This window comes from Simochromis diagramma, unplaced genomic scaffold (assembly GCF_900408965.1).
Source record: "Simochromis diagramma unplaced genomic scaffold, fSimDia1.1 OVJJ01000553.1, whole genome shotgun sequence".
NCBI classification, from domain to species: Eukaryota; Metazoa; Chordata; class Actinopteri; order Cichliformes; family Cichlidae; genus Simochromis; species Simochromis diagramma.
In genome coordinates, this window is record NW_024387095.1 from 3,273,008 (window position 1) to 3,298,894 (window position 25,887).

At 41.3% G+C, this 25,887-nt stretch overlaps 1 protein-coding gene across 4 annotated transcripts in view; it reads left to right on the forward strand.

The window, feature by feature from the left end:
- Nucleotides 1-25,887, forward strand: part of LOC120742865 (carboxyl-terminal PDZ ligand of neuronal nitric oxide synthase protein-like) — a 228,495-nt gene that overhangs the window by 154,501 nt on the left and 48,107 nt on the right. For 3 of the 4 annotated variants that reach the window (XM_040046333.1, XM_040046335.1, XM_040046336.1), the window contains exon 8: nt 19,853-20,017. In XM_040046333.1, the coding sequence (XP_039902267.1) occupies nt 19,853-20,017 (165 nt within the window). The remainder of the gene's footprint in view (nt 1-19,852; nt 20,018-25,887) is intronic. The other variant, XM_040046334.1, reaches the window with a different exon arrangement.

Consider the following 25,887-nt stretch of genomic DNA (forward strand, 5'->3'; position numbering starts at 1 on the left):
GTATTGCACTTAGTGTTATTGCACATGTGTGGATGTGTGTGTTTGATCAGTTGAAGTTTTTGTTGTGGAGTCTGACAGCAGTGGGGAGGAAAGACCTGCAAAATCTCTCCATCCCACACCGTGGGTGCCGCAGCCTGCCACTGAAGGAGCTGCTCAGTGCTGTCAGAGTCTCCTGCATGGGGTGGGAGATGTTGTCCAACAGGGATGACAGCTTAGCCACCATTCTCCTGTCACTCACCACCTCCACTGGATCCAGAGGGCATCCTAGAACAGAGCTGGCCCTTCTGATCAGTCTGTTCTCTTCCTGTCTCCGGCAGAGATGTTGCCTGCCCCAGCAGACCACACCGTAAAAGATGGCTGAGGCCACCACAGAGTCATAGAAGGTCTTCAGAACTGGGCCCTTCACTCTAAAAGACCTGAGTTTAGGGCCAAACATCTCCAGTTTGGTTTTCTTTGTCCAAAGGGCATTCTTAAAGAAGTCTTGTGGTTTGTTAAGATGCAATTTTGGAAACCTGAGTTGTGCTGCTATCGTCTTTTTTAGAGAGAAGACTTGTTCAGTCTTTTGTGTTGTACTGGACTAAAATGCCAACTGAGACTTATAGAGTCTGTAATGTAGCTGTTGGGTTTGTTGCAGTTTCTCTGATCTCAGAGTGAACTTGCTGGGACGCACACTACTGACGTGTACCTGACATTAAAGTATACTTGAATTCTCCAGACACACAACTCCTTCTGTAGAGGTGCTCACACAGACGGATGTGCAGTTAATAAAGTACATTTGATTAGCAGCACCTGGCAGCTACCTACTTGCATTCTTATAGAAGGAGTCAAAGTATACTTTCTCCTTTTTCACAGGACAACGTAGAGCTCTGTGGAGATGTTCATTTTTACTTTTGCTGTGCTGTAGGACTTTGTGCATACCACTGACATGCATACCCTGGCAAAACAGCAGCATTTAACACCCTGGGAAGGAGAACAGGCTCTCCAGACAGGCTACTGTTTTCGCCTTTCTGTAAGCTTTATTCAGGCTAGTGTTCATTTTCTAAAAAGAATGTTAATAAGAGTCATGAACAGACTGCTGTTGTCTAGCCTGAATAAAACAATGCACCAAGATTTATTACTGAGTGCTCTTGAGTAAAAGGCTGTGGCCTGAAGAGTTGCCAGTTTTTGGGACAAAGTTGCAACATTTGCCAAACATTTCTGCTACTTAGCAAATTAAAGAGTTGCATTATTTATTCCCTCTGATGCTCAGACGGTCACATTCACCCCGACTGATTTGGAGTATAGTTTTTGTTTATATATCTTTTTAATTTCTTGATGGTCTTTTTTTCATCAGATCTCATAAAACGCTCAGGGCTGTGCTTAACTCCAGGTAACCAGGCTGTTCCTTATTCATCTTCAGTCAATGCTAAATAGTGAAACAGATGAGCTCCTAGGCAACACTCCAGGCCAGCGTTAAGTAAACGTCTCATCAAGACCCAAACAAGAGTGTTATGTCACCTCAGGCTTCAGGCGCACCGAAACATACCTGTTAACACACCACGTGAGAAGATGCCAGATGCTAAATCAGAGTTATAAAACCAAACTATTCATCTGGTTAACAGTCCTTGGGTCCCATTAACGTTAGTTATGAGACCCTTCATTACAGCTCCTGATTGAAAGCAACATGGCGTGAAATCACTGAAACAACGAGCTCTCGGCAGTGACCTCTATTCTCAGGTCACCGGAGGGAGCGAATGTCTGTGTGCGTGACACATTGTCGTGTGTTCATGTAGTGTGCGTATTATTATTTTTTAAAATTTTCTCTCCTCTACACATATCATCAATCTTGCACTTTGACAGATTAAATGGAAATGTGCAGGGACAAGTGGGGGAAGGTAACAGTGAATAAGATATATGTGTGTGTGCCTCTCCTGTGGCTTTGCGTTAGTACCTATATATATATATGTGTGCATTTTTTCTGACACATAACCATGTGTACACGTGTGTGTGTCTTTGTGTGTGCGTGTCCCTGAGGAAAGGGATTTGATTCACTACAGGGTTTCTTTGGAAGCTCATGAAAGGGAAAGCAGCCTGTGAGTGTTAAAGTTCATTCTCTTCCTGTCAGCTCCCATTAGACTGACAAATCCCTCGGCTGCCTGTGTTCAAATGATCCCAGAAGACTCGGAGAGCACGCATCAATCCTACCTTAGGCTTTCGGTCCATGGGGTTGAGTCAGGACGTCTTCATTTAAAGGGCTTGCCTCAGGGATCACAAAAAGTATTAATCCAAGGCAAATTACAAAGACAAGTCACTGGGTGCAATGGAGAGACAAAAGTGTGCTTTACATATTTCTGGCTCCTCTTGTGTTTTTGGTGAGAGATAAATGCTTATCTAATGGATCAGTCAAGTAGAGTAAAAATAGGACACCAGTCTCCTTGTGACTACAAAATCTCAGGGGTTTCCTGGTGATGTCATTGAATTTTCTTTTTGCTGTAGGAGACCGATTACAAGTATTTGTTGTGTCCTCTGTTCGCCCAGAGGTTAAGTGTGCAAAACCACTTTCAAACAGCAGGTGATTCCACAGGTCGTTGGGTGGAAAACTACCAGCATCCAAGCTCTCATGGTGCATCTCGTACTGGCTGCGATCACTCTTATACCAATTGAAAGTGAAGTTGCCGAGCCCATTTGTTCAGTAGTTTGCATAAGAGTTCCACCAGTGAATGAATAAAAATGTCTGAAACAAGAGATGAGTGCTCTACTTTTAACATAAGTATTTGTTATATTTTAGTGTGAAATAAAAATAGGAGGACGTACGTGTTTACATTGACGAGCTTTAAAGTGTGACTTTAAAACAAATGCACTGATAGAGGTTTTGCATCTGGCCTACTTTCAGATGCTGTCAGGTAGGTGTAAATGCTTTATGAGAGTAATGCTATAGACATCACTCCACTGACAAATCACTTTCTGTCCTCTCCTTTTTTCCGCTGTCCTTCATGAGTTTTTTTATTTTGTTTTAAGCTCTAATATGGCCTAACGTTGTTGAATCATTAGACAGGCTTCCCACTCACAAGCTATGGTGCCCAGTGGGTGAGAGGCAGATTCTGTGTTTAGTTTGATGTGATTTTATTTTCCTTGATCTGAAGTCACTAAAATCAGTTAAAAGTTGAATGTGCTGATTGTTTGGGGTTTTTTTCCTCCTATATTTCCCTTGTTATCAGCTTTACAGTTATTACAGTCTGGCTTTGGGATCACAACAAATAAAAGAAAGACACGAGGGAATAACCAAAATTAAGTTTAATTTAGCAGCAATACGTTTTTCTTTTATCAAATGCAACAAAAATTCAGGCTTGGAAATGAGAGTGGCAGAAAAGCAATCTGCCTGGTGAACTCAAATCCAACTATATAAAAAATCAAAACTCAAATAGAAAAGAAAATTGTGTCAGAAGAGTGAGCTGCTACAAGGAGGAGGCAGGTTTTATAGATCCTAGACACAGTGGCCAGCTGCCTCCACTTTCTTGATTAATTCCAGCTCGAGCCAACCAGGAACCAACCAACTAAATGCCAACATATCAATCCAGTATTTGTTTAGATCATACTTTCTTTTTTAATTGAGGAAAATTAGAAGCAATAATACGCAAAATAATTCATTTCAGTTTTATTTATATGGCACCAAAGTAACAATAGTTTCATCAAGACACTTTATATTATAAGGTAAAGACCCTACAGCAATAGATACAAAATCCAACAATCAGGCAACCCTCTATGAGCAAGCGTTTGGCAACAGTGGGGAGGAAAATCTCCCTTTTAACAGGAATAAACCTCCAGCAGAAACAGGCTTAGGGAGGGGCGGCCATCTGCTGCAATTGATTGGAGTTAAAGGAGGGAGGCAAAAGACACACTGTGAAAATACAGAGTGGTGTATAAGGCATAGAGAGTGAAAAGAGGTGAGTGAAGCCCCCAACAGCCTAGACCTATTGCCACATAACTAATGGAGCATTCAGGGTCGCCTGATCCAGCCCTAAATTTAAGCTTTATCAATAAATAAATATACAAACCGTTGTAAGGAGAATAAACTTTCCCAAAATAATTGAAAAATCAACATTAGGGAAAAAGTTTATACAGAGCTTTGCTTGACTTTTGGCAATATTAATATCCCTCAAGTATGCAGTCTACACTTCCTGGAGTGAAAAACCAGCGTAGGGATAAAAGATGCAATACTGCGCAAAAGTCTTAAGCCACCATTAAGTTATTTATGTATTCAAGGAACCAGAGTGTTTTGTCATTTTTCATTTATTGTGATTTATTAATTTATACGAACAAAGTGATTCCCACGGAGCTAGTAGCTAACAACCTGCCATATCTGGGCATGGTGTGCAGTGTGGCCTTTAAAAATTTAAGGAAACTGGGTGAGTGACATCCATGACCTGTGTCAAGAAGTGAACAGTCATAGGAGCAGCAAAGATACTCCACAGGACCCTCAAGCTCAAAGGCCTGTGGTAGAGTGTGTGTGTGTGTGTATGTATGTATATATATATATATATATATATATATATATATATATATATATACAGTGGGGCAAAAAAGTATTTAGTCAACCACCGATTGTGCAAGTTCCCCCACTTAAAATGATGACAGAGGTCAGTAATTTGCACCAGAGGTACACTTCAACTGTGAGAGACAGAATGTGAAAAAAAAATCCATGAATTCACATGGTAGGATTTGTAAACAATTTATTCGTAAATTAGGGTGGAAAATAAGTATTTGGTCACCTCAAACAAGGAAAATCTCTGGCTCTCACAGACCTGTAACGTCTTCTGTAAGAAGCTTTTCTGTCCCCCACTCGTTACCTGTATGAATGGCACCTGTTTGAACTCATCATCTGTATAAAAGACACCTGTCCACAGCCTCAAACAGTCAGACTCCAAACTCCACCATGGCCAAGACCAAAGAGCTTTCGAAGGACACCAGGAAAAGTATCGTAGACCTGCACCAGACTGGGAAGAGTGAATCTACAATAGGCAAGCAGCTTGGTGTGAAAAAATCAACTGTGGGAGCAATCATCAGAAAATGGAAGACATACAAGACCACTGATAATCTCCCTCGATCTGGGGCTCCACGCAAGATCTCATCCCGTGGGGTCAAAATGATCATGAGAACGGTGAGCAAAGATCCCAGAACCACACGGGGGGACCTGGTGAATGACCTGCAGAGAGCTGGGACCAAAGTAACAAAGGTCACCATCAGTAACACACTACAACGGCAGGGAATCAAATCCCGCAGTGCCAGACGTGTTCCGCTGCTGAAGCCAGTGCATGTCCAGGCCCGTCTGAAGTTTGCCAGAGAGCACATGGATGATACAGCAGAGGATTGGGAGAATGTCATGTGGTCAGATGAAACCAAAGTAGAACTTTTTGGTATAAACTCAACTCGTCGTGTTTGGAGGAAGAAGAATACTGAGTTGCATCCCAAGAATACCATACCTACTGTGAAGCATGGGGGTGGAAACATCATGCTATGGGGCTGTTTTTCTGCCAAGGGGACAGGACGACTGATCCGTGTTAAGGACAGAATGAATGGGGCCATGTATCGTGAGATTTTGAGCCAAAACCTCCTTCCATCAGTGAGAACTTTGAAGATGAAACGAGGCTGGGTCTTCCAACATGACAATGATCCAAAACACACCGCCCCGGCAACAAAGGAGTGGCTTCGTAAGAAGCATTTGAAAGTCCTGGAGTGGCCTAGCCAGTCTCCAGACCTCAACCCCATAGAAAATCTGTGGCGGGAGTTGAAAGTCCGTGTTGCTCGGCGACAGCCCCAAAACATCACTGCTCTCGAGAAGATCTGCATGGAGGAATGGGCCAAAATACCAGCTACTGTGTGTGCAAACCTGGTAAAGACCTATAGTAAACGTTTGACCTCTGTTATTGCCAACAAAGGTTATGTTACAAAGTATTGAGTTGTATTTTTGTTATTGACCAAATACTTATTTTCCACCCTGATTTACGAATAAATTCTTTACAAATCCTACCATGTGAATTCATGGATTTTTTTTTCACATTCTGTCTCTCACAGTTGAAGTGTACCTCTGGTGCAAATTACTGACCTCTGTCATCATTTTAGGTGGGGGAACTTGCACAATCGGTGGCTGACTAAATACTTTTTTGCCCCACTGTGTATATATATATATATATATATATATATATATATATATATATATATATATATATATATATATATATATATATATGAGATGCAAAGACCTGACACAGGACATGACAGATGCAGCATGCCTTTCATTTCATCCAGCTACTGTTCACTGAAAACTTATAAGAAATGGTCTGTGTTGGAAGTATTGCTGTCAAGAAGTCATCATTAACAGAAACTGCGAGAAAAGCTGCACAGCTGAGGTATGCCACGTTATACAAGAACCGGACTGAAAATCAGTGGTAACAGGTGTGTCAGCAGCCCTCTGTAAAAGGCTGGAGGCTCTGTCATGGTTTGCATTTCAGCCGGCGGTGTTGGGGACTTTATCAAACTTGATGGGATTATGATTGCAGACAAATACTGTCAAAATTGATTTAATTTTCAAGCAGTACCATCTGGAAAATGTCTGACTGACAACACATTCACTTTTTCATATGACAAGGATCTCAAAGACACGGCAAAAAAACATACGTAGATGATAGAAAACAGACAGTTGAACTCATGAGTTATGGATTGGCCTCCCCAGAGTTCAGACCTCAGTGTTATTGAAGTAGTGAGGGGTTCATCCTGAAAGAGAGCAAAACAAAAGGCCACCAAGATCGGAATAAACACTGAAGCTTTTCTGGGTTTTTTTTTTTGGTTTTTTTTTTTTTGTGTGTGTCCCGTTTGGATCTTTAGCCATCAGAATTGTTGTCTTAAGGCCAAGAAAGATGCCAAGCGGATTTATTTTACCAAGTGGATCATCATGGCCTTGCCATATTGGTCCATTTGATTGACCTTTATTATAATTATGAATTTATTTTATTTTCAGTTGCTACAAACGGGACAGACATGACTGGGGGATAGGACAGGGAGAAAGAATGAAAGAAAGAGAGGGAGAGAAAGAAAACCAAAGGGGAGAAGAGACGGTGAGAAGGGGGAGAAGACAGAAAAAAAAACAAACAAACAAAAAAAAAAACACCTGGGTCACCTGTATGGAGAAAAAAAACAGAAGAGAAAGCAAACAACAAAGAGCAACATAATAAAAAAAATGGCACCATCACAATAAACTAGCTAGCAGTAGATATCAGTAGATACTAAATAATAAACGATATTGTGCAGCACGCAAGATAGACAGCGCACAATGTGCTTTGAGGCAGCAGCCAAGAAAGGTGTAGTCCGCGTCTGTGAATACCCGTGTGTACACCTGTGTGCATACCTGTGTGGATCAGCATGCTTGCATTCCAAAGGTTTCTCCATGTAACGATCTGCTAGGGAGTGTGGGGAGCCACAGCCCCGTCCACCAGGGTATGAAGCAGGTATGGAGGAGATCAAAACTCCAGACATCCAGAGGCCCCCAGAACACAAGAGACCAAGGAAGACCAACAGAGGGGCAGCCGCGCCACTGTCCCAGTAAGAGCTGAGGGGAGTCCCAGATGAGGGCTCACTCAGCAGCCGCGGAGCAGAAGCCAGGGGGAGTTGCAGTGACGCGCCCGTGAGCTCCGCCAGCAGCCAGCTGTGCCTGAGTGACCGAGCCCCAGGCCGAGAGGCTGGGGGCACCCCACCTCCGAAGTGGCCCGAGCGAGCCCCAGGCTCCAGGTCCCGATAAGCGGCCGCCAAGGAGTGAGCCGGTGTGTACCCGGACGCCCACCCCCAGACACAAAGAACCACCAACGCACCGACACCTGAGGGAGTCCGCCACTGGCAGGGGAAGTGGTGGTGGGTGGAGATAGGCCTCCAAACCTTGGAGGGCCTGAGATGTCCCCAGAGAGCTTCTCTGGGTTTTAATTTAGTTTTAATTTTACAGCCTAGTTCAATCGCTTTCCTCAAAATGATAATGAACTTTCTAGCATCGTGATACTTTCCTTTAACTTCTTGCAGCATGCTTCTGGCACACGTGTTTGTGTTTATTCTTCTTGTTTTTCCTGTCAGTTGTATCTTTCAGAAATGGTGTTGTTCTTTTTTTTTAATACATAAGTACTTGTTTGATTTATGGTTCAATATATAAATGAGTAGTTAAACAGCTGCAACTGAGAATTTGAACATCTTCCCTGAGTGTGAAAGTTTAGGTAGTCCAGTGTGACTCTAAACACCATAAATTCTGTTTTCACACGTGTGATTACTCGCCTGGCTTCAGGACAAGAGGTGTGATGATGTTGATGATGACATAAAGAGTTGTAGAAAGCAGGGAAGAGGTGTGAGTAGCAAGTGCTGTTAACCTTGAAAGAGTCTATTCTCTTTCAGGAAGTTACAACTTTAGCACCACTGTTACATATATTGAATCATAGCACTGTTAGTCTATTTCATGAAACAATTTTAATCCTATTACCATGGCCTAAAAAAAGAAACATCCATGTCTCTTCAGCCTTTAACTCATAGCTTCTAAGCTGCAGGCACACTCACACTTGGCCCTTTTCCCTGTCTCCACAGCAGCCTTACAGGACTTATCTTTCCAATGCTCTTCACACAATAAAAATGCAGCCTCTCAACTTTTCACTGTAAACTCAGCGGGGTTTTGTGAAACTGTCTCTTGACCCATTTATATTGGAGGCACTAGCTGAGGTGGTTTCTCTCTATAGCCTCACTGTCTGATTTGATTTCCCAGCATGCGTGTGCGCGCGCGTGTGCATGTGTGTGCAGACTTGTAAAGTTGTGATATAACACAAGTCTGCCAACAACCAAGGAGTCCCAAAGCCAAAATACTGTCATCCTGCAGACCTTAACATTTAAGCATGCCTCATTTTTACCCTCTATTTTTATCCACGTCTGCTTTTAAATGCGTATATGTGGGAATGTTGTGGTATTTGGACCTGGTATCATCCCATGTAGGAAGCTATTTGCTCTGAGCCTGTAACTCGTGTGTTGTTGGCTGACAGCAAACCACAAAAAAATGCGGCCAAAGAAAAGACAAAGTAAAACGGTGACCTTTTCGCCTCAGGCAGGCTTGAGTTAGTCCAGGATTGATCTGCATTCCAAAGCCTGAGATGATCATACATCTTTTTTACTTCCACACAGAGGGTTTGTTTCCCCGTTCATCATTTGCTTGTTCTGTCTCATCCATCATTACACTTTCCACTCCAGTAGCCTGCATTTTGTGTTGACATTCTTCTTCTTTCGGCTACTCCCTTTAGGGGGTCACCAAAGCAGATCACCCGCCTTCATCTCACCCTACCCCTAGCATCCTCCTTCAATACATCCATGAGTCTTTTCTGAGGTCTTCTTTTTTTCTTCGCTACTGGCAGCTACATCTTCAACATCCTTTGTCCAAACCATCTCAGCTTTGCTTCTCTAACTTTACCCACCAAACTGCTCAACCTGCCCTTCTGTTATACTCATTTATAATCTTGTCCATTTTGGTCACATCCAATGGAAACCTTAACATCTTCAACTCTACCCCCGCTTTGAACCCATCTGTAAAGCTTGGTTTTATCCCTACACTGTAACTTTCCACGCTATTTAAGTTGTTGCAGGCTGCGTCGACCCAACGTGTAGCAACATTTCTTGAGAGGTTCTTGGGAGTTTCTTCATCAGGTTACACAGAAGTGCAACTGCTTCTGACCTTTTCGGTACTTCTCCATCAACACTGGCATGCAGTCCATACTGCTCCATGCTGATTGTCACCTCTCTTCTTAACCTATCTTTAAACAACTCTTTTTCATGGCATGGCTCATCAAAATGATCCCTCTGTAGACAGCTCTGCACATCACCCTTGTAAATTGGATCCCGTACTCCTCTTCTGCATTTGTCAATATCCAATTGATACAAGTCCTTTCTTCGTGTCCAGCCTCGCATACAACACTAAGCCTTTTCTGGGGGTTTTTTTACCCCTACTCCACTTCTTTCCCTATCTTCACCATAGTCTACATAGGAAGAGTTTTCCCTGCGACAGATTGACGACCTGTCCAAGGTCCACTCCACCTTTCCATGACAGCTGTAATAGGCTCCAGTCCCTCCCCCCAGATAGCTGGGCGGGTGGATGGGATGAATGGAGCTGTAACTGGCATGTCTGATCTGTAGAAGAAATTGCGAGGATGACTGTAGAAGTCCAATGTTGGATTAAGACAAATTAAACTACCAGCCTGGCTTGCAAATCACCTAAATATAACCTGGAAGAAATCCAGGTATACCAAATAGGTTTTGCAACAGACTTTTGTCAACTTGTTCACCACTCCCAATTACATGTTACTTATTATTTATAATTGTTAACATAAGAGTTGTTTTGTATGAACCCTCCACAGACCCTACTGCCTACTGTTTTTATACTGCAGTAATAAGTAGCTCTCCCTTTGCTTCCCAGGTCTGAATCAGTCTCTGATTAGACATCTTGAAGCAAAACCAACAGAGCTTTGAGTAATAAGAACAGCCAGTGCCTCAAGTACAACGACATGCAAATTAATGCCCGCAACTATGTGACTGGCATCATTAAAAAGTAATGAGGCAACCATTAGCCAGGGAAACAAGAAATGTCATTTAGATTAGCTTTGACAATAACAACAATGGCTGTGTTGAAAGATCATCAAAAGCAGCTCAAATGATTCTAATGACACTAAGGGCAAAGAAATGTTCGACTTTGTTGCACGGTTGTAGATATTCCCTAACAAGCTCTGAGTCTAGCTTGCAGACTGTATGCATTATTTAAAAACAAAAAAACAAAAAAAACCACCACCACCTGATGCTTGTGTCAGAAGTGAAAGGACTCAGTGGAAATTGGAAAGGAAATGAAAAGGCTATTCTGAAGGATGGGACAACGAGGTTCCTTTCTCAGGGTGTTGATCAGTGTGGCATGCTGGGTTGAAAATGTGGGTGAGCTTGCCACAAACTGTGGATGTGATTTTAAAACCTGCTGAAATGTTCTCTGATTTAGTACACTCCTATTTCATCCTGTATCAGTACACAGGATATATCACTGAGACATCATTTGGTGACCATTTCCATGATCTTGTTACATACACCAAACAAAACAGACAGGCAGACCTGCAGAGCACCCACTGAAGCTAAAAGGCTAGCTAAATCAAAATCCAAGACAAAGGAAAGTTCTTGCTGAAGGCAAACAATCTCAGCTGGGACTGAGGTGGGAGAATGAGTAGCTTAAATCTTTACCAAGTGAAAAGAGGGGTCCATGGGGAGCTTTTTTCACCTTCGTGGCTCAAGATTTGGGAGTTCGCCTTGTAATCAGAAGGTTGCCGGTTCGAGCCCCGGCTCGGACAGTTTCGGTCGTTGTGTCCTTGGGCAAGACACTTCACCCGTTGCCTACTGGTGGTGGTCAGAGGTGCGCCCCAGGGTGGCTGTGGCTACATGTAGCTTGCCATCACCAGTGTGTGAATGTGTGTGTGTGTGTGTGGATGGGTGGATGACTGAATGTGTAAAGCGCTTTGGGGTCCTTAGGGACTAGAGAAGCGCTATATAAATACAGGCCATTTACCATTTTTTGTTCCATTCTCTGTCAAGATGATCCAACACTACTTCAATAATGAGGAGGTCCAGACCAATCCATGACTGATGAGCTTTGCTCTGTATGACTCCTATATGTTTATGTTTTTTTACTACACTGGCAGTATGTTTGGGATCGCTGTCATGCTGAAAATGAAAGTTGTTACCAGATACGATCCAGATGGTGTCACACTGTGGATCAAATCACTTTTCTCGCTTGAGATCTTCAGTGAAGACCATTTGTGATGAGGCTTCAGCGAACAGTACATGGATCAACTGAAGGTACAAACCTCGGGTCCTGTATCAAATGTTTGCTGGATTATTTTCCTATTTCTAAAGGATATGAATTTGTTGACTTCACTTTTCATCTGCTGGAGATTGTTTTTTTTTGGGGGGGGGGGGTTGCTAAGTTGTTTGTTATGTGTAGACACAACTCTGGTACATCCCAGGGGTTAGGTGCTTTTTTCTATGCTTGAATGATTCACAGGTCAGTGTTAAGTGGCTGAGCAAACAAACAAACCCTGAAAAGGCATAGGGAGCTATTCCACCACTTGAGCTCCTTGGAAGCAAAATATAAAAACTTGAAGGGCAGTTCAAATGTCTATACAGTACTGTACTGTATATTTACAGATTAAAGCATGTTTATGGTTCTTGGTGTGATCCTCGTATTTCAATGTGGCACTCGGTAAACCTGAATTTGACACCCCTGGGTTAGAATATTGCTCTTTCAAGTAACCCCGTCAAATAGTTGTACAAAGAAAACAAATTATTCAGAGAAATATACAGTAATTAACTTAAAATCTACCAAGTCATTGCTGACCCATCTAGGGCAGCGGTCCCCAACCTTTTTTGCGCCACGGACCGGTTTATTCCCGACAATATTTTCATGGACCGGCCTTTAAGGTGTCGCGGAAAAATATAACAAAATAAAACTAGTACCGGTACCGAAAAAAAGAAAATTTATTCATAACACACGTGAAAAGACCAAGGAAAACCGAGTAAACGATAAAAACAATAACAAAATAACGCTGAAAACCGATAAAAACCCTGAAAACCATACATTTCACACCTGAGCCTCAACTCTCGCGGCCCGGTACCAAACGACTCACGGACCGGTACCGGTCCGAGGCCCGGGGGTTGGGGACCGCTGATCTAGGGTACTGGTTGTAGTTAACATGCACCCTTTTTTTTTTATAAAAATATCACCTGTTTTGTAGAAAACTGGAATGCCAAAATGAGTGGGAATTTTTTTTAAATGTCTACTTGTTTCTCAAACTTTGCTAATTTAGCTAATCCTGACACTAGGCAAGTCTTTGGTTAAACAATAGCAAGATGGCTAGGATATTAATAACAAAGTATCAAGACACAATAAAGCAAACTATTGTTTTAAGTTAAACAGCTCTTTAGTCTTGCTTTTCACAACAAAGCTTTTTTTAGCCCCAAATTCTTATTATTATTATTATTATTATTCTGTTAGCCCCAAACCATTTTTCTTTTGGAACATCCTTTGAGCAATAACAGATTTGTTACATTAGGAGGCATCACGCTATCACTACATTATCATGAAGTCACCCTTAGAAGTAAAACATAGTGGAGGAGTAGTCTGTTAATGGGGTTATTCATAGTAACGTGCCCAAGCACGTCAAAACACTTCCGCCAAATTAAGATATTCCCTTATACTGCTATACCATGGTGGCTGTTTAGGTTGATGTCATGCAATTTTATTACAGGCAGAGCCACAGTGGAGTAATTTGTGCAGATTTTATTTTATTTTTTCTTCTCGAGAGCCCTTGATAAAGTTGTAAATCTGTAGCCAAGGCTGTCAGCAGTGAAGGAAGCCAGAACCTGTCAGACTGCACAGTGTTTTATAGCCAGCGTCCGTGTGTGTGTGCGTGTGTGTGGGTGGGAGGGCACTGTCTGTTTGACAGACAGAGAGCAGCTAGTGTAATCACAGCTGTAGGAGGAGAATTAAAAACTTCCTTTATCCCTCATCATCTATCTTTAGCTTTGTTTCCCTTTTCTCTGCTTCCCTGTTTTCTGTCTGTCCATCAATGAGTACAACCAGAGGCTAAAAGATAAAGGGAAGGCTATAAAGGGACAACTATGAACTTGTTAGTGTGTGATATAATAGCAACTTTTCCCTTTGGGTCAAACAGTTATGAGAAATTTCAGCAATATGGCTGATCCTCCCCTTTAAGCCCCCCTTCTCAGTTTGAATATTCACTCCACTGTCTTCCATAATTGGCTTTTTCTGTGGTAAACAAGTTTAGGATTCAGGCATGGACTGTTGTTTCTTATTCTAGGCAGTAAACAGTGCAGAGAGGCCGAGTCTGTGTTTGAATATGCAGGATTGTGTTTAACAAACTTCTAGCTGTGAATACGGGGGTGTGAGCGTTTCATGTGTGGGTTTGACTCAGTGCCTGTCCTCAGCTTTTGTCGTCGGCATTGTGGATGTTTTTTATTTATCCACCCATTATCCGAGTTAACATACCCATTGTTGCGTCTCATATGGAAATTCAAAAGTTACTTTAAAAAAAAAAAGAGACTGATCTCATCACCAGTTTGGCTTCTTTTTTTTAATGAATGGACTTCTTGTACCCATTAACACAAAGATTACAAATGTTCACAACTGAGTGCCTTCTACGCCCACATTTGCCTGCCCCATTTAACATCCTTGACAGCTTTTCATATGCATCAACCCTCGCTAGCTCAGTCACCAGTTTTTTAGGAGTCACTCCAGGCATTGTGCAGTTTATAGGAATATGTTGGCATCCAGCATTCACACAGCTGTGTGGGCCCTCTATGCAGTGGCATTTTTTGGAGTTACAGGATTTGGCTCAGAGGAAGTGTGATGTGTCATGTGTTTCAGGGATAATAAAAAGAATTATTCACACTTTTACATGTTCTTTTTTATTTATTGCAGCCGAACCTTTTTAAAGCAAATGCAACAACTGTATTTTGATATTCTTTAAATTACACTATTCTACAATCAAACTTCATTTGATAAGGTTTGAGGTCATTACAGTCTATCAGCTGGTTGGTTCTTAATACCTTTATTTATTTCTGACATTATTAGTCCATATCATTCTTAGAGCTTATATTCCAAGTGTGGCATCAATTTGAGATTTGTAAAGAATGACCCTGAGAAGCTAATACACCAACTCTGCAGCCAGTCTTTTGTTTGTCATCTTCAAAAGAGACTTGAACTTGAAGCTTGAAAGTAAAATGGTAGCGTACTCCTACATCCACAATCATTACCACTTTTATCAAGTGCAGCTGTCAAGCAATTCATCTGTAAAATGCATTGGGTTTTTCTTTTTTACTACTATTCCTATGATTTACAGTATATAGGAATGCAGAGATTCAGACCTCCTCTGAAGTTAACATCAGCAAAAGAGCTGTGTGCTGGGAGCTTCATGGCTTGGGTTTCCAAGGCTGCGCAGCTCCTGTAGGTGGCCCACTGCTTTTGTCGATATGCTGTGTATTTTTTGCACAGGTTTTTTTTCTGCTGCTTTCAAAAATATATATTTCAAAACGTATATAATTAGAATACAGTAAGCATACATCAAGTCAACTCAACAGTCACAAGACAAATCATTGTGTGCGTTATCCTCCTCTGACTCAAATAAGCGCCATAAACTGATTCTATGCTTCTATGCAGCCAGAGTTGTAACTGTGACCTTAGGGCTAAAGGCACAAGCCGTCTATTTTTTATATATAGTCTGTGACTACATCCTATAATTTATGGTTAGTGCACCTGACAAACTTCATGTGTTTGGTCTGCATAGGAATTACCTTCCTTTGCCTGGAATCCTTTGTTTGATGCATAGTAAGCTGCTGTTTGCGTCTAGTATGGTACCATATATTTGGCCTGCCTTAGCTCTTTTGTTCACCATTGATGTTATATGAGGGGGAAAATGACAACTCTTGAGCTACCCACATCCCAAAGAGGCTGAAATTTCCTATGTGCTTCCTCAAAACTGCTTATTAGGTGCTAGAACAGCTCCAGTCCTCCGTGACACATTCTTTGGATGTTGACAATGGATTTTGCAAAAGCAGTATAATGGCTTTTCTAATATGCAGTTATGGCATAGACAATCATTGTTATAAGTGATGGGAAACATCACTGGTAGTAAACAGTTTATCAGATGGGAAAATGTTGCAGATGACTAAATCAGTGTACTTTTGGAATGGGATTTCTTTCCATCTGTGTTATGTCTTCTTCTGCGCCAGCTGACAGTCTATTTATGTCTGTCTTCTCCTTCTGTTTCTCTATAATTGGGAATAGTTCCTGTGTCCACAGTACTCGTGAGCCAAACATGCCATCCTCTTTCCTCTGTGTTGCTTTAAGTGCTGAATTATCTTATTCACGCTTCCACTTGCTAAACCTTCTCTGTCTGACAACCCAGCTTCAAAGCTACCGCAATAATCCTTCTTACCGTCCTTTACTTAGCAGCTGAGCAGTTGTTTTACGTATCTCGGAGTAACTCCAATGGAATAAAGGTGAAGGAAGTGTGTGTTAAAAAGAGGCACTTTAGAGAAAACACGTTTATCGGGATCCTGCTTGTTACTGAGAAGTCATCCCCAACAAATTCTCTCTTATCTCACATTTATACACACACACACACTCTCACTCATTCTGGAGACTTCTGTCTTATTATTCAAATCATGATGGCGCCAAACAACCTGTCAACCTGGATAATTTCCTCTCGTTAACATAAAAGGTCCGTGTCAGGCAGGCCATCAGTCACATTTTCCTCTCATGCAGAGTGCGTCTGCTCTTGGTGTCACCAGAAGGCATGAGAGACAGACGGTGAAGTATTTTGGCGTAGATTCCTTAAGGCAGGTTAAGGTTCAATTTCATCAGGTTTCTGATCGTCAGTCGCCCCAACCATCCAATAGCATTTGATTCATTATGAAACACTTTGCCCTCGAATACACAGCAGCTCTATTCAAAAGCTTTTGATATCCACATATATCTGGCTGGCTGACCAACACTGTTACACATCGTTGCCATTAAATATCGCAGTTTTGTCAGAAACTGGTAGCATCACAGGTGTATGCACAAGGTGGTCTGTGGTGTTGCTGCTACGATACACTAGTTGTGCAAACTGCTCCGTTTTTAAGGGCGACAATGTCCACATCAGGAGGTAAGAGAGGTGGCAGTGGAAGTGATACCACCCAGTGTTTTCACATTTTAAAGCATCCACTTTGGTGTGATGGCCACCACCAGCTCATTCTTGGAGCCAGGTGTAACTGCTTGGAGGGATGCGTTATCGGCATGAAAGTTTGGTTACTAAGTTGTAGCCACAGATGGCGTCTAGTCACTAAAACTAGATTGCAGGCTTTCAAGCCATAATATATATCCACCCATTTAAAATTCCTCCATCTACACAAACTCAGTGAAACAGTAACTTTCAAGACAGGTGGAGTTCAGTAACTTCAATTAAAAGAGGCCATCTACACAGCGTGTGCTGTTACACAGATCAGTCAAAGCAGCCACGCTCCTAACTTAGTCGCGACAGCATTTAGGGGTTTTAAAATAATCAATTTGACTCGCTTTTGAAGCCAGCCTCCAGTGACCCTTAAGGAACTGCAGTTTTTGGCACTTGGCTTCATTTATTAGGCCCCGAGGTTTCCGAATTTATGTGAGCTCGCTGTTAGACTCCTCTCACTACTGCCATGACTGGTCCATCACAGCAAAGCGCACTTAATGTTTTACCTTTGGGGCACTACATGGCCTTCAGCCTGTATCAGTCTGTTTGGTAAATGCCTTTGGAGGAAAACATGTACGCTATAATCTCAAGGTCTCCGTGTTGGTCTGAGAGTGCTTTTTTTTTTTATTCCTCTATACCAACGTGTAATAGTCTGTTTTTAAGGACCGCTTCAAGAGGGGATTTAATACCTGCATTTATCTTCCTATCTGATGACGGAGAAGAGAATATGGCTGTGTATTTTTTGGAACAGCACGTGTTTTAAATGTATTTCCATGTTGTGTCTGCTTGGATGTCATCATTAGCAATGGATTATGAGATATTTTATTTGGCCATTGTATTACAGAAATATATATATTTTGACTAGTTGAATGACGGAAAGGCCACGAAGTGTGACCGGTAACTAAAGCCTTGAAACTATAATACGATGCTTCATGGCGTTAGATGAAGGAGAACTGATTCCCAAAGCTCATTATTGTTGGAGTGGAGCATTTCAGTGCTACTGATCTGCATTCCAGGGCAGCACCACTCATTCCACACTGGTGCAACTAATCAGCAACTCTACATTTTAAATTCAGATTGTTGTTTTGATGACGGCTTGTTCTCCAAGGCATTTTATTGACGCTATTGCTTGTCCTGATTGTATTTATTTATTCATTAGCAAAGCCTTTTCTTTTCTTTTCTTTCTCTTTTTTTTTTACTTTTTATTTGCATCATCAGCTTCTCATGAGCAAGTTCCAAAAAGTGTTTGAAGTAGTACATGGTTAAAACGAGCATGAGCGTGCAATTTTAACAGATACACCTGCAAAATGTGAAGCAAAACACAAGCTCTGATATTCATTTTACTTTTTATCGTGCACGTGAAATATCATGTTTTATCAAATTATGTATTTCTTAAATATCTGGGTCATTTTATATGTCCTGTACTACTTATTAGCAATGTTGGGGACGTTACTCACTACTGTAGAAACATGGATAGGTGAAAATGGAAGTTATAGTGCTGCAAGTCTCTGATCCCTCGGTCTTGTCTTTGTCTCACTGTCTCCATCTCGCTGTCTCAGATCGACATAGTGGTCGGGAGATTTGGAGTCAACAGTATCCATGATACACAATGTAACGAGTGAGAGCCGGCTCCTCACTTAATTTCCTTTCGCTGCTCAGCTCTCACACAGTGGCTCAGCTATGCTCCAATCCCTCCATATTGTGGCCAATCACATGCGAGGATACAAGATAATATCATTATGTGGAAAAACAGAGAGGGTGAGAGACGCGACAGTCAAGTGGAGCGTGCGTCTGTCCTCTCAGTAAGTGAGTGAGACAGTAGACAGCAGTGAGGAGGGCTGTGCAAGTGCATTGCAAATACACATAAATATGCCTGACACCCGTAAACGAAGCAGCATCTGGCTGCAGTTTGGAGACTTTTTTGTCTCGGTCTTGGTCTCGTCTCAACTTTGTCTTGGTCTTGACTCGGTCTGTCTTGGTATTGTCTTGGTCTTAGTTTAGGTGGTCTTGACTACAAGTCTACTGCAAGTCTGACTGCTCATCACTGTCTCTGTTACCTGCTGAAGTTCAAGCTCTGGCGGCTGGGCTGGGGTCAGCATTCACTCATCTAAACAGCATTCTGGGTTCTTGGCTAGCTTTGTGTTAGCATGCTGGTTGTGCAAGTGCCAAAGAGAGCTAAAGTTGTGTTAGCAATTGTTTCTGTTCTAGACGTAGTTTGCATGTCACTACAGCGCTCTTGTTCTTTAGTGCAATAACAATTTAATGTCCAATCCTCAAAAGCTGTAGATCACTCCAACAGTTTCCTCCACATCACAAAGTAAAATCAGTTGATTACAGCTAACTGTAGTAATAAGACGTGAAGGCAGCGCCATGCACAAAACTGCTGTAAATAACAGATTTAAAACTGTCTTCTTAGACTGATATTTCAAAAGCATTCTATTTCATTTTGTTATTGTTGTGATTTGTATTTTGAAAGGCGGTGTAAATAAATAATGTACTTACTTACTGCTCCCTTCACAAAACACCACAGACTGACTACTGGAACAGACAGTGTGTCCAACAGGGACCTTGCAGACTGTCAACTAGCAGCTTTGTTAAATAGTGCCCGCATGAGCAAGGCGAAGATGTATGACATCTTCCCTTTTTTGACACTTTGGATGATATATGATACACTTGCATTAGGTAGCACAATGTGCCATTAGTACACTGACGGTTGCTGGAAATATGTTTCGGGACTTGTATCTAGATATTCTGTCAGAAACCATGACAAATTAATTGTTGACTTGAACTATTTTCAACTTTTACAACCAATTTCTTGTTATATTAGAACAAACATACTTTGATTTTTGAAAAAATGCCATCCAGGAGGGGCTGAGATGGATGGATAGACGGATGCATGGACTTATGTATCATTTATTTTTGTTGCACAGTGATTCATTTGAAGGCTCTTCCACCCGTAAATGTGCTCATAATAACAAGTTTGCAGGATTTTCTGTTTGAAGCCTCATCATGCTGACCTCATTTCCTCCTTTTCCCTCTGGTAGCAGCCTTCAGAGGAGGCTTCCCTGCTGGTGTCCAGCCCCAAGATGCTGCTCCCAGCATCAGGCATACTGCCACCCAGCACCCCGTTGTCTGTGCACCACCAGATCCAACTGCTCCAGCAACAGCTCCAGCAGCAACAGCAGCAGACACAAGTGGCTGTGGCACAGGTGAGTGTCATCCAGTGACATTATGTCTCCCATGAAATCTGCTTGCACAGGAATAAAAATATGCTTTTTTATACATTTAAATTACATTTCACACTGCTCACTACAATCCTCACCATAGTGAAGTTGCTAAATTTCTGCAGAGTAAATCGTTACGAACCTCCAAACTTCATGTGGCCTCTTTTCGGCTATAGTCTTATGGGTAAGCTTGCAGAATGTAAGAGAAGATGAGCACAGAGAAAACACTGTAGCTATGGTCAGTGTGATCGCTCATATATTTATTCACTTTTAAAATATAGATGCAAAATAACAATAGAAATAGAGCAACAGTCTGGTGTAAGCTAATGAATTATGAACAGTGTATTGGTACACTGGTGATTGATTTTAAATCAATACACAACACTAACCCACAGACCTCAGTTTAAGAGCACATTTCTTTCACCTGTAGGTTGCAACAACCACACCCTCGGTCTGTCCGCCCATGCTATATCAGTTACTGTTTCTGCTGTGTACAAGGATGCTAGAGTACCTTGAAGCTTGCTGCCAAAATTCATCTCTAACTGGGACTTGTTATTCTGCTTTCCATCCGACTTTGCTGATGTAGCTATTCAGGATTGACAGCTCAGAATAATCCTTCTTTGCATTAGACTAGGACTTGGTGAAGTCCCTTAGTTCACCTACTGTCTGAAACAAGCTGTTTACACTCGCTCCACCCACCTTTAAACCAACATTGTTCTGACAGCTGGTGCTGAGTGCCTGAAAGAGAATATTTAGAGCAATCTGAATCCTGAGCTTTTGGCTCACAGGGATTACTTATACATACACGTGATCTGAAACTTTGGCCATGTTTGATATGAGCATCCATCACTATAATAGTGACTGAAAATGAGGCAAAAGAATAATAGGCCTCTTTTCATTTTGTATTAACAGTAATTTCTGAATTCCCTTGGGTGGAAAGGATAATCAGTGGAATGACTCACGGGTCACTGACAAATTAAAGAGATCAACACATGCCTGTGGTCTTGGAGAGGAAAAAAGTGCAAAGCACATCCAGCATGAGGCATCAGTCATCCAGTTTGAGTGGCTGTAGTGGGGGAAGAGAACAGTGACAGAAATGGCTTTGGGCTTGCGGGCTGGATCAACACACATACACAGAAGGCCTTAAGATTAAGATTAGAAAGTGCCATTTCATAGCTCAGCACGCTTTCCCTTGTGGATTCTTGCACTCACACTGCTGACCCAGAAGCATCCCAGAGAGTTAAATTCTGACGTCTCAAAGCTTCTAGAGAGGGAGGCGGAGGTCCTGATTAAACTGCCCGGCCACACTGAACTTTACTGTTCTCATCTTAAGATGGAGATGAACAAATAAACTGCTGCCACAACTGACAAATCACACATTCAGACTGAGCATGCCCATACATAGGTGCGATCAATTACACACTAATAAGGCCAAAGGTAGCTGCCCACGGGCAGAGGAACTAGTGTGTGTATTTTTTTTTAAATGTATCAAAACTGCTTTGGAACATGAAGTAACGATTTTCACCTCATGAAATGTTTCAAACGAGTGCGTTCCAGGCATTTGTGTCTGACCTTGGTTCTTTTGCCATTTAGCAAGGTTTCCCAAGTGATCGTAACTTGTCTGAGATGCTGTAGCAGTTTGCTTCCACACAGCATCTAAATTAGTTTCTCCTCAGTTTATTTCCTTAAAGGCTTCTGGCTGCACTCTGCTGTTTCTACCATCCATCTCTGCAATGCTTAAATAACTACCTCAGCTATCGATCAAATAATTGACAGAAAAATAATCTAATATTGAATCATTTATAAGGCCTAACTTCTCAACTTTATGAGGTCAAAACTTAAGCAACACTGAAGAATAAAAAAATATCTCCATTACTTCTTTACTTGTTTTGGCTCGTGCTCTAAATCAGGCTCGACATAGAAACATATTACATATATTGGACATAATGTAGGTATAAATTACAAAGCAACCATTCGTATACATCCACAGCCGTATCTGCCAGTGAAGCACCTACAAGGATGGATGGCCGTTTGTTTTCAGCCCACACTCAGGGAGGGGCGCGTCATCTTCCCAAATGTGGTGCTATCCACATTTATCTAATGCTCGGACAATGACAAAGTTTTTAACAAGTCCTTCCATACAAGTCTGTATCAGAAGCTCCGTAAACAGATCCCCCTAACATTTGTTATGTGTATTCATTTGTGAGTTCTTGCTAAAATCACATGACGGCGCCGTTTAAAATGATCTGACTTTATTACCGTACTGGATTAACTGGCTGCTCAGATTAGCTGGTTTTTGTTTTTTGCCATTCCAAACATCTGTGTTACCAACGGGGAAATTTCAGAGTGCCCTCTGTTGGACAAACGGTGCAACTTTAACACTCTTAACATGGTTGAAGGCCGTTTCTCCCGTCTCTTGTTTACTTTTTAAATTTTCATTTGTCAGCCATTATGAATGCAGATCAGCAGATTTCTCATAATTCCTGATATATCAGCGAGACTTTAGTGAGAACAGTAGCTCTAACTTTATGTGTTACTATAGAAGATGAACGCCAACTGTGTTGTGGACTCCTGTTTTGTTGCCTTCAAACTTGGATTATAGCTCTTGTTTTTTGTCTTTTGTAGCCAGAGGTTACCGTATTTAGGAGAACGCGCTCCTAATTTATCAGCTCAAGCTTATCCAGGAGGGGCTAGTTTGTCTGCTAGTTTGGATAGTGGCTGCACATAATAGCACTGATGTGCATCAGGCACATTTGTTGCCAGGGAATTTTCAAGTGCTTGAAAAGGCCCCAATGTAACCAACATAGTTAAGAAGTTTACTTCATGCCTATGAAGCTACTACTGACCTACTTGGAGGTGACCACTTTTTGTCACCCATCACTAGCTTTAAACTCTGCCTCAGAGGGAGTGGTTTTAGCCGTTAATGTGGGAGTTAAAGTTACACGTGACCATATTTGAGTAAAAGGGTAGAGCGCTAAGTTATTAGCTAATGCTTACAAGGTTAATTAGCAAGCTACAACCATCAACTGTATGGATGCAATGCACAGACGCACATATCGGCTAATTAGTCCTAACAGACTGATTAAAATTCAAGAATTTTATTCACCAAGATGGGAGACAAATGACTTTTTTTGAAGCCAGAATTAAATGGATTTTTACTTTTTGACAGATGTTTCCTCACTTTAAAACGTAACTATACAGACGATCATTTCTCTTCTTATTTCAATTTCAGAATTTCAGAATTTCAACATGTACACAACACACAATCTCTTTCATCAGTGTGCTTATGTGAATCTCCTGAGCATTCATAATGACTGATAGTTTGCCAACAGAAGTGATTTGTGCTGTTTGTGGCCAAGAGAAACTATTAAGCCCTCGTGCGTTCTCTCACACTGGTCCAGTCAAATCGGTCTCTCTGATGTATAAGCATAAACTTTTCTGAAACTGCTTCTAAGCACTATTAATAAGGAAAGGCAGCTAACTCTAGTAATAAAGGTCAAACAGTAGAAAAGAAAAGGCTACATGGTTCTGCTCAGATAGTCCCAATTATGAATGAAGACACAGAGGAAGAGAGGAACACGGAGATCATCTGGCTGAAGATGTGCTTGCACATGCACGTCTTTAGCTCTGTGTATTCTGTGTAATTTAGAGTTCTACAGTTAGTTTACTTTTCAAAACTAATAGTCGTCCCTGGCGTCTTCGCTTCAGTTTCACACCAATAAATGAAAATGACAGTGTTAGGGGTTTTTTCAGGGGGTGTGTTGAAAGTAAATGCTGCTGGATGACAAAGTAACCTACTTAGTCATGTTTAAGACAGCTGTAGTTCTTGTTTATGGTTCTAATGTCTCAAACAGGGAGTCCCTTCTGATTTTTAGAGCTGTCAGACACGAGCGCATAGTGCTGTTATACAATAACAAATCAACCACCCACAACTTTGATAAACAAAGCCAGAAAAAAACATAAGGAATTTGAGTTTTGCCAAGACTCCAGTGTATATACGCATAAATTATAAAAATTATCTAAGGACTTGAAATGTGAGAAAAAATACTGAAACAGGCTCAATTGCTGTATGTACGATAAACAGCTTTTTTTAACGGATAAAATGGGATAGAAAGACATCAGCGTTATGTGTTCACCGTCTTTGAGACATTTGCCCTCGAGACAACGTGTTCTTTGTTATGCAGCAAAGGCAAATCAACTTTTGTGAACTTGTTTTATCAGTCAGACAAAGACACGTGCCATTGTACTTGGCAATGGAATCATTCCATGAAGAATCGGTCAGCTGACCCCTTCAGAATCAATTGGGGGTTTTTTGTAGGTACTATTCGTGTATTTAATGAGGTCATGTGAATTTTCACCTTTTGACTGCAGCAATTGTCCATGTTACAAAAAAGGGCCTCTAAGTGCAGGATGTTAGGTTGAATTTTTCCACTTCAGTAAATGAAATTATTAGGAATTAATGAATAATTTGCATCATTTTTGCAGCATTTTCTGAGCTTTTATTTTGTAAGTACAGGAGCTAACCACATTATGTTTTCATTGTTGAAAAACTGTAAACAAATTAATTTTCTTCCACTCAAAGTCCCACTTTTTCATGGTTTCAAGCATCTTTTTAAGCAACTTTAAGCATCAACATCAGGCATATATCAGAACTTTGTAGCAAAACTACACCAGAGTAATGTCTATGACAGAGAGTAACAGACACAAGTAACAGAATAAAGTGTATTTTGGTTAAACGTCACCATATAACTTATGGCTATAGCGTGCCATATAGCTGTAAGACAAAAATACATTTCAAAGAGGTCATTGGTTTGATCCCAGGCTTCTCCGTTCTTCATTCTGAAGTGTCGCTGTGCAAAGTGCTGAGCCCCAGATTGCCCCGATAGACCCAGTGTGTGCTATGTGGGTGACACAAATACCATATAAACCCTGTTTAATCATTTAGTTTGAAAAGAATCAACTGCACTAAGCTTGTTTTGTTTTAATGTTATTGTCACAGTCCTTTGGGCTGATTTCGGCACATGCTGTTTGGAGACCCAACAGCAGAACAAGTGCTGAGAAGTTTGAAAGGTAATCGTGTTCTTGTGGTTTTAATTTTTCTGCCACAGATTAATTAAGAAAATGTGAAAAATCGGTGCTGCCAACTTCGCCGGAATGCAGAATTAGGTGTCTTGTCTGTCAAAACTTCCTGACGGAGAGTCCTCCCACACTCCCTCCCAACCATTAGCTTCCTATTTATACTTGAGGAAATAAGATAGTGATTTAATATCCTCAGACTCTATTAATCAATTCACTGATTAAAAGAGAAAATGAATCTGCATCTGTTTTGAGAAATGATTCAGTCATGTTTTGAAGCAAATATGTGTCAGCGTCTTTAAAGTAATATCCTCTGTTTCCAGCTTTGGAAGCTGAAATTAATAGAGGTTTGGAACAGAGACAAATCTGAGGATGTGATCAAAATCAGCATGTTTATCTACACGAAAAATAATTGTGTCCATAATTTTCTTTCTATTTGTCCCACTGTTTGCATATCTTAGCTGTCCCAGCATGTTTTGCAGAGTGATGGATAGAAGCAGCAGCGTTTAAATTTTTTTTTGTCCCAGGTTATTATGGAAGAAATTACCATGAGGGGTGAAGAAGAGATTGCTTTCAGTGTGACCCCGTGTGCTGCTGAAAATAACGGTGACTTTGAGGTTCGACCAGGGAACTGGAAAAATATTCTCACAGTTGAACTGTGCCGCAGAGGTCACAGTAAATGGATGTAAATTAGTGAGCTAGCAAACACTAATCACAGCTCACTTAGAGATGAGTGGAAGTGGAGATGTTTAATGAAGTCTTGAAATCGAGGGAGATAT